General features: G+C 46.9%; 1 protein-coding gene across 3 annotated transcripts in view; it reads right to left on the reverse strand.

Moving 5' to 3' along the window:
- Positions 1-9,417, reverse strand: part of LOC137412843 (uncharacterized) — a 45,029-nt gene that overhangs the window by 4,492 nt on the left and 31,120 nt on the right. For all 3 annotated transcript variants that reach the window (XM_068098169.2, XM_068098170.2, XM_078766476.1), the window contains exon 3: positions 7,836-7,970. In XM_068098169.2, the coding sequence (XP_067954270.2) occupies positions 7,836-7,970 (135 nt within the window). The remainder of the gene's footprint in view (positions 1-7,835; positions 7,971-9,417) is intronic.

Below are 9,417 nucleotides of genomic sequence, written 5' to 3' on the forward strand. Positions count from 1 at the left end.
TAGCGAGGAGGTCGCAATGGGGCACGACGAGGTGACGCAGTGTGAGGAACGCATGGGGAGCAAGCTAGAGCGAGGCGCAGCTAAGTTGACCGGGGCTATAGAAATCGCGACGCGGGGTGTAGAAAAACCGACGGTCGCCGAATTGGACAAATAAATTTTATGCGCGCCGGCGGTCGTCGAGGAAAAAAAAATGATAGAAACAATTGGGGCCGAAGAGACGGCAGAGTCAGAAAATATATCGCAGGAGGTAGAAATGGAATCGGCGCAAAGTCTGTGTTCACATCTTGATGTCGTGCTTGCTAACAAAATGGAAAGTTTACAGGTGCTGGTGGAAAAGAAGGTCCCCAAGGTGAGTAGGAATTATGGCGCGAATGGGTTTTTGGCGCGCTTGGGAAAGAAACGAAACCCGGGCGGTCGTGGAAGGTCCATTGTGCGGCGTACGAAGGCGACTGGCGCGCGTGTGAGAGAAAAGTGTGCACCGGAGCGTGGGTGTGAGAGAAAAGTGTGCGCCAGAGTGTGCGGTGACGCAATGTGCACGAGAAGAGTGCGTGGAGAAAAAGTGTGCGATGATTGGGTGTGTACCAGGAGAGTGCACACCCGTGGGTGTTACGGAGTATGTAACGAGAGAGTGTGCACGAGAAGAGTGCGTGGAGAAAAAGTGTGCGATGATTGGGTGTGTACCAGGAGAGTGCACACCCGTGGGTGTTACAGACTGTGTGGGAAGAGTGTGTAACGGATTGTGTGGAAGGTATGAGTGCACCTAGGTGTGCACTGTGCAGGTGTGAGTACGGTGTGCGAGGAAGAATGCACACCAGAGAATGAAGAAAAAGAGCGTGCGATAACCGAGTGTGTTAGAGTGTGAGGGAGAATGCACACCAGAGAATGTGGAAGGAGAGTGTGCGGTAGCGGAGTGTATGGAAGGCTTGCGGACGCCTAGGTGTACGAGTGCGGAGTGGGTCGCGAGTGGTGAGAACGCGGCTCAAGCATCGACACCGACCAGGGTAGCGTTTAGCGCGACAGATAGCTGACGTGAGCCCTCGGAGAGTTGTGAGCAGAAGGGACTGCCCGGGATCGATGCCACGGCCATTTCACAAGGACCGCCGTGCACGACCCATGCCGGCCCCCACCCTGTATGGTTGGTGCCGCACCGTGGCGGCCAAGGTGAATGGCGAGTTTCAAGGGGAGGTAGGAGATTTCGGAGCCGCGCACCTTTGCGGGTGCGGTGCTCCGACCATGGTCGGTTGGGCCATCGTGCGTGGGACCTCGAGGCCCCACGCAGAGATGGGCCCCTGCACCTTGACCCATCCATGCCTCCTCCCCTGGATCGAAAATGCCTGACGGACCCAACCTACAGGAGATTAACCACCCACATGGATCGCTCGGCCTTTCAAAGCCGAGCCATGACGACATATTCCCGCACGAAGAGGCTCCAGTATAGTGGACGAATGAGGATAGTGTACCCTTCGTGGTGGAATAGTAGTTTGACCATTCCTCACACTGTCAGGGCCCATGAGCATTAGATTAGGGGGATGGCAGTGATAGGCACATGGCGGTGCCAGCCATGGTTACCTCCATGGGGCACCGAAGCTAGCCGAGGGAGGGCTAGGATAATGTTAGGGAATTAGAAGACCTTAGAGACAACATTTAAGTAGTGACATTGTACCTATAGTGGGGACGTAGGTAGCTTAGGTGGATGTTAATGACGAAGGGAGGGCTTAGTGTAATGGGACGATGGGGAAGCACGAGTATTATGGGAAAAGCAGTTAGATAGATGATGCTGTGTGTGTGAGGAATTATGTTATTGAAATAAATGGAATTGTGTCGAGGTGTATGGAAAGAGGTGTGTGAGCACAAAAGGTGTGCAAGGAAAAAGGTGTGCGAGACGAAAGGTGTGCTAATTTGGTGTGCGAGATAAATGGCCTGGAATGTTTGGTGTAGGAATAAAAGGTGTGGAATGCATGGTGCGAAGGATTGAATGGGGGAAGAGTGGTACCCATTCGCGAAAGCCTGGGGCGGGTAGTGTAAACTCAGGTAGCGGGCATAGGCAAAATTTGTATGGATATTGACACCTGTGGTGCAGGTAGTGGCAAGTTGTGCTTTGGAGGGTGCGTGAGACAGTGGAATGGCTGGGCGTGTGGTTTAATTGGTGCGTATGGTTATTGGGGCACTCCGCCACTGGTAGTTTGTCAGCCAGGTGAGGCCGCAGGTAGGCGCTGGGAGCCAGTTAGGGTAGTTGTGAGTTGTTGAGTGGGGCCCGAGGATCGAAAGGAAGGACCGGGGTTGCCCAATGCCAAGGTGGGCATCAGGTGGTAAAGAGCCAGGAGGGGCCTTCCCCAGATTAGGTAGTCGCAGGAGCAGGTAAGCTCGGGTGGCGACTTCAGTGGCGGAGGTGCGCAGGTAGTTGGACCTGCTAGTGGAGCCACACGACCCAGCCCCGAAATTGTGCCAGGGCACAGAGTGAAAATTTGTGGGAGTGAGACCCAAATTTCAAGGGCACTGCAGAGTGGACAATGGGAATTCGGTTCTTAGAACCACATAGTTTAAAGATGGCCGATTGGCAGGGTATGACCCCGGGTAGTTTAAATGAGTTAATGTCATTAGAGTAGTTAGGAAGAGAAATCCCTTCGCGCCATCCACAGCCATTCACCAAGGAGGACGAAGTTCCACACCAGGACCAAGTGAACTGTTTGAGTGTAAGACGCATCAGGACGTGATGAGACATTGTGTTTGTTCCATTCCTTCCTTCTTGAGTCTGCTCTGCTCGCTCTTCCGCGCCCCTCATGCTGCATTACCTTGTTTGCTGTGTACCTTTGTGTCCTTTCCGCTTTGCTGGTCGTGCTTTGTCTCTCCCCCCCACCCCAGGACCATTTTGGAGGTGGAACTGTGCAGCACCATCGACCTGTGCAGCATCCCTGCTGCACCTTGCTACATATGTGCAGCATCCCTGCTGCACCTTGTTACATCTGTGCAGCCGAACTGCACAGCACTTTGCTGCCATATCCTTGTGTTGTAACTTTTCTGCACATGTGCAGCACTTTGCTGCCACAAACACTTTGCTGCACCACACATACATGGACCACAAGTTTTGTGGCCTTACAGCTCTGTTGTGCAGCACCTTGCTGCAAATTCACCTTGCATCTTCGGACCACTTGTTTTGAGTGGCATGAATGTCACGCAGTCGGACCACATCGGGTTGGCCCTGCTTGGCAATGAAATAAAATGAACGCATTTTGTTGTGCATTTTTATTATGGTGTGCTAGGGATGAGAAGATTTGTAAGTTTAGTTAGCCCTGAAGAGCAGGAATGGCCTGTATGCCGGTCCGGGGGCTAGCCAGTTGATATATGCACACAGAAGATGCAAGAAGCAAGATGCAAGAAGCAAGCAGCAAATGTGAATTGATGAGTGTGTTTTGTGTTTTGCTGTGCTTTCTCTCCCCTCCAATCTTCTTTCCAAAAAAAGGACAGGTCCTGGGTCATAGAACTGGAAATAAGTAAGTTTTTTTGTGCTTGTATATAAAAATGCTGCCCACCGGCTATGTGTTTAGTTTGACAAATTCAGGATTCGGTTAATTGTGGGTGTGATTCTGTTAGAATAGCTACTCAACGCAATAGGTGGGACATATTTAGTGTTTTAAAACTGTCGCACCCACGGGTTAGAGTAAATGTTAGAGGGAACCACGTCTATATGTCACAGGTAAAAGTAAAAGTTAATTTTCCAGATCATTCTCAAAACTGGTCGTTCCAATTTTGTTAGGTTCGACTCGGGGACGAGTCTGACGAGGGAGAGGGATAGTGTTGCGGTTTTGAGTTTTGTACAATAAAGGTTAAATTTACCCCTCATAGTTTAGTCACACAACAACATGTAGCCTCGCGATACTTCAGTTATCTCTTAGTATTTGTGAGCATAGTCCTTTTCCTGTGTTAGTCTTGCGTTGAGTAGAATAATGAGAGTTAGGTCCTTTTCATTGCTCCATTGCCTTATGCCTCCATTGTGTCTTTATGTTGCCTTTGGCTTTTTGGCGCGAGTTAACACGAGGCAGGCCTGGCAGGTTGGGTCGGGACCGAATGAGGGCAGCGAAGAAGCTGACGGTAAGCGCAAGCCGCCAATCAGGGCTCAGGGGGAGTGGCTGCGGCAATGCGTCACAGGGCGTGGTTGGAACGTTTGAGAGGGTTCAGGGCATGTCCATATAACCCGTTGCGCAAAGCCCCCACGAGAGGCAGTTCAGGAGGTGAGGGGTGCGGTGAGTTCGGTGAGTTATGAGCTATTGGAGAGGCGCGTATTGATGAGTTACCAGATCGGAGAAAGACGCGCATGAACCGAGTATAAGCGCTCGTATTACAGTGACGCTCGGTTGAGCTTGAGGCTGAGCCTCTATTGCATTGGGTTACGCGATTGATAGCGCGCTGCTTACTAAACGTGCTGTGGAACTGCCCAGCCATGCCGAGAGACACGTACATTCCTTCCCGCCTTCCTTCCTCATCTGCTGCCTTTTGTTCGAGAGACGCGCTACGAGGATACTTTCCACCACCTGCTTGCCATCTTCGCGGGACGTGATGGGACCGTGGAGAGCACGCCGGGCCGCCATTCCTGGACGACCAAGGCAGCGCGTGGACACCATTCTACCTGCAATTTCCCTGTGTGAGTGTGATCGGGCCTGGGTCTGGGAAATAGTATAAGACTGATTAAGTTCTGCTCTGTGTCTGCTTTGTACCGAATTGTACATTGTGTAAATAATAATAATAAAATCCTGTTATTCCTTTATTCGACCGTCTTGTGTTTTCCATCATTGACTAAGCGTGGTACGAATAGAACCACTCGAATCGGGTTCCAATACTAGAAAACTGCACGGACCACGTGGTACGCAATCCGCTCGGTGAACTCAATTTACACGTGGCTCGTGCGAGGCTTGGTTCCCTGCTTCCGTGGCGGCGCAGGTATTTAGGTACGTGCGAGACTTGGTCCCGAAACCCTACCTTGCGTTTGCCCGGAAGAAGCGTTTCAAGTCTCGGTTACGCCAGCCCAGAAAGAACAAAGGGCTTAATCCCCCCTTGGTAAGGGTAGGAAGGGTCGGCGGAAAACCGTAACAATATATATGTATATATACACTACTCACAATAAGTTAGGGATATTGGCACGTTCTTTGGTGTGGTTGATTTTGTGTATTAATTATGTTGAAAAAAGTTGTTGGTGCTAATTCTATGGTTATTAATGAGTATGAAAAAACACAACATTCTTGATTTCAATACCCTAACCCCAACCCCAATAAAAAAATTAACTCACTCCCACAATATCCCTAACTTATTGTGAGTAGTGTATATACAGTCACGTGAAAAAGTAAGTACACCCCATGTAAAGTTTTGACTTTTTCAACATATTTCAACATACAGCTATTTGATCTTCATTTCAACAATATTGATAGATAAAGGTGATATAATATAACAAATATCATGAAACATTTACATTTTGTAGTCCATTGTGTAATTTAAATAAACATAAATGCAAATTTCGCATGTGGAAAAAGTAAGTACAACCCTACATTTATCACGACTTCAAATACCTAAAATTAGAATCAGGTGCTCCAGGTCAGGTGCAAATGATTAGAACATTGTTAGAGAGGATCTTGGAGGAACCTGTCTTATTTAAACCTCAGACATTTAGTTTGGTTTGCTCTTTGTTGTTGAAGTGTGTGGCGTCTCCATGCCTAGATCAAAAGAGCTCTCTGAGGCCTTCAGAAATAAGGTTATAGATGCCTACAAGTCTGGGAAGGGATTTGAAAAGATCTCCAAACAATTTGAAATCAATCATTAGACTGTCCGCAAGATAATCTACAAGTGGAGAAGATTCCAAACAACTGCCAACTTGTTCAGGCCAGGCCACCCAGCAAGTTCAGCCCCAGAGAGCAGACCACAATATGTTGAAATAAGTCTCTAAGAATGCCAGAATGTCATCACGGGACCTACAGGTAGCTCTTGCCACTGTTTATGTCAAAGTGCACGAGTCTACCATGAGAAAGAGGCTGCACAAATTTGATCTACATTGGAGGTGTGCCAGGAGGAAACCTTTGCTGTCCAGAAAGAACATCAGGGCAAGACTAAAGTTTGCCAATGAACACCTAGGCAAAGACCAGCACTTCTGGAACAATGTGCTCTGGACAGATGAGTCAAAGGTAGAGCTATTTGGCCACAGTACCCGAAGACATGTTTGGCAAACACCAAAGACAGCATTTGACCACAAGAACCTGATACCAACTGTAAAGCATGGTGGATTGGTGGTGGAAATATTATGGTTTGGGGCAGTTTTGCTGCATGAGGGCCTGGGCAGCTCACCATCATAGAATCCACGATGAATTCTTCATTGTACCAGAGGGTGCTTGAGGCTAATGTGAGGCCATCTGTCGGAAAGTTGAAGCTCAACCGAAGGCAGACCTTGCAACATGACAATGACCCTAAACATACCAGTAAATCCACCAAGGAATGGCTGAAAAAAGAAAGAAATGGAGGGTTCTGGAATGGCCAAGTCAACGCCCTGATCTAAATCCCATCGAGATGTTGTGGGGGGATTTGAAACGAGCTGTGCATGCAAGAAACCCCTCAAGCATCGCACAGCTGAAAGAATTCTGCATGGAGGAGTGGGCAAAAATTTCTCCCAGTCGATGTCAGAGACTGGTCGACAGTCATAAGAAACGCCTACTTGAGGTTGTTTCTGCCAAAGGGGGCAATACCACCTATAAGAGCCAAGGGTGCACTTACTTTTTCCACATGCAAAATTTGCATTTATGTTTATTTAAATTATACAATGGACTCCAAAATGTAAATGTTTCATGATATTTGTTATATTATATCACCTTTATCTATCAATATTGCTGAATTGAAGATCACATAGCTGTATGTTGAAATATGTTGAAAATGTCAAAACTTTACATGGGGTGTCCTTACTTTTTCACGTGACTGTATATATATATATATAGATAGATAGATAGATAGATAGATAGATAGATAGATAGATAGATAGATAGATAGATATATATATATATATATATATATATATATATATATATATATATATATATATTTCACAACCTTCCGGGAGAGTTCCAAATCCCACACTTCATCACTGTGTCAGATAACTCCGAAACCTAACGAATGTAAAAACAAGATCAGGGACGCAGTCTGCAGCACTCACTGCTGGCTGGATCTTCGCGCCCAGGGTCGGTTTACCCTACCCGTGAGATAAATGAAGCAGATCGGGAACTGTGCCTGCAACCGCGTAATGGCGACAAGTTGGCCGAGCGAACAAACGCTATGCGTCGCACTGTTTTATCTGATGTACCAATTAGTTACTTGAGGTAATTATCCTCAGAAAAGCTGTCTCAAACCAAACTCGAGCAGGATAAGTTAAGACACGATATAAGAACTTCCATGGATTTTATTTACACAATCAGGAAATTGGCAGGACAAACGGTGCTTGAGGAACTCATACGGGAAATGGCGGGAAAATACAGGATGGGGCAATGCAAGCAATATGAATCCATTTACAAGCACACATACATTCCTGTTATCCCCTATGCGATAATTCCCACCCTTTGGTAATATGGTAATACTGATGACAAAATATGTAAGATTACTATTGCACAGTTTACAGCTTATTTCCAACGTTATCCTTTTGTGTGGCATAAATGTTTGTATTAGAAACATTTCTTCCGAATTAAAAAAATGCAATTATAATTAAATGGACAATGTTGACTTCCATGCTATAAAAGAAAAAACAATTTCTATAAACAGTTACTGGGTTGATTGTTCATGTCTATCTAAAATATCCAACATAAATTCCTCACCAGTATGGAAAGCAGAGGTTCTACCAATCACCTCCTGCTTGACCAAAACATGTGCAGCCTCGATCTCACACCTGTCTCTCAAAAAATCATCTTCAACACAAGAGACACCTTCTGTAGGTTCTCTGTCTTCCTCATCTGTGGATCGAAAACTTTCACCTGTCAGTATCACTGTCATTTTACAATCAGCAAAAACATATATATATATACAGTGGTACCTCGGCTTACGAGTGCCCCAACGTACGAGTTTTTCGGGATACGAGCCGTCGCTCGGGCGGTTTGTTGCTTTGGGATACGAGCCGAGATCCGATGTACGAGCTCAAAAAATTTATTTTTTTGAATTTTCCGGTTGTGGCTTCCGGTTCCGGTCACGCGGTTATCTTGCCGTGAAAGCATCTCTGCTTGGATATAAAACACGCAATCGTCGAAATACATGAGCGAGGAATCTCCTTGCTCCAGCCGGTGACGTCATCGGCGGGGATCCCCGCCTCCAGAGTGGCTGGTCACGTGACCGCCAAAGCGTGTCGCGCGTGCGGGTATAATGAGCTACACCTGTGGATCACGTGACCACGGAAGCACGCCTCGCTTGAGAGGCATGGCTTTCGGTTTGCGTTTTGCTTTATAAGGCGCGATAAATGGGCTTTTGAGTGTTAGCGGTTCATGGCGTTGACGGTTCATGGCGGTTCATGGCGGTTGACGGTTCATGACGGTTCATGACGGTTCATGGCGTTGACGGTCAAAAACCCATTACATCAATTTTACCAGGCACTGTACAGTAAGTACAGTGGACACCAAATGCACGGTGGAAGGCTAGAAGTAGAAGATCGTCCAAGACAAGTGAGAATAAGCCATACTTTGGAGGAGATGACGTCATTCGCTGGTCCGATAACCAAAGATGTGGTATAAAAAAACCAGGTGAGCTAACAATGCAGCAATGAAGGAATTCGGCCAAGGCACCGGCACACAACGACCTACCTACATCGAAAGACTCAATGCCAATGGTGACAGAAGCCAAGACGGCCAGCTTAAACACCGCCGAAAGACCACGGTGTACCAACTTACGATGCAGAACATCTTGCACTTAATATGATGACAACAGGTGCCATCCTCTGACGTACCATTACAGGTACAGGTACAGTACACGTGAGCACAGAGCAAAAGTTCACTGAAACCGAGATTAAGAAAAAAGAAAAAACACCTCGTGGTCCGTGCTCGATATCCGAGTTTCAATCTTTTCAAACACATGATGCTCTCGGTCACGGTATCTCCTGCGAGCTGCTTCTCCTTCAACCACACAAACAACAACTTCTCCATATCTTCATGGATAGAGGTCCGGAGCTTTGAAATAATCGTAACGCCCTTGGCTGGCGTTATAGCCTTTATGGACTCCTTCTGCTTCAAAATCGTACATATCGTAGAAGGAGTACGATCGTACTGCCTCGCCAAGTCGACAACACGCACACCTCACCTGGCATGCTCTTCTCCTCTGCTTAATAAAACCAGTTTATTTCTTTACATTCTCTTGTATTATGTACAGTATATACGAGGTCGTGCTTGTTTATACATTATTTGTTATTTATAAAGT

Source organism: Myxine glutinosa, chromosome 12 (genome assembly GCF_964187855.1).
Source record: "Myxine glutinosa chromosome 12, kmMyxGlut1.1, whole genome shotgun sequence".
NCBI lineage: Eukaryota > Metazoa > Chordata > Myxini > Myxiniformes > Myxinidae > Myxine > Myxine glutinosa.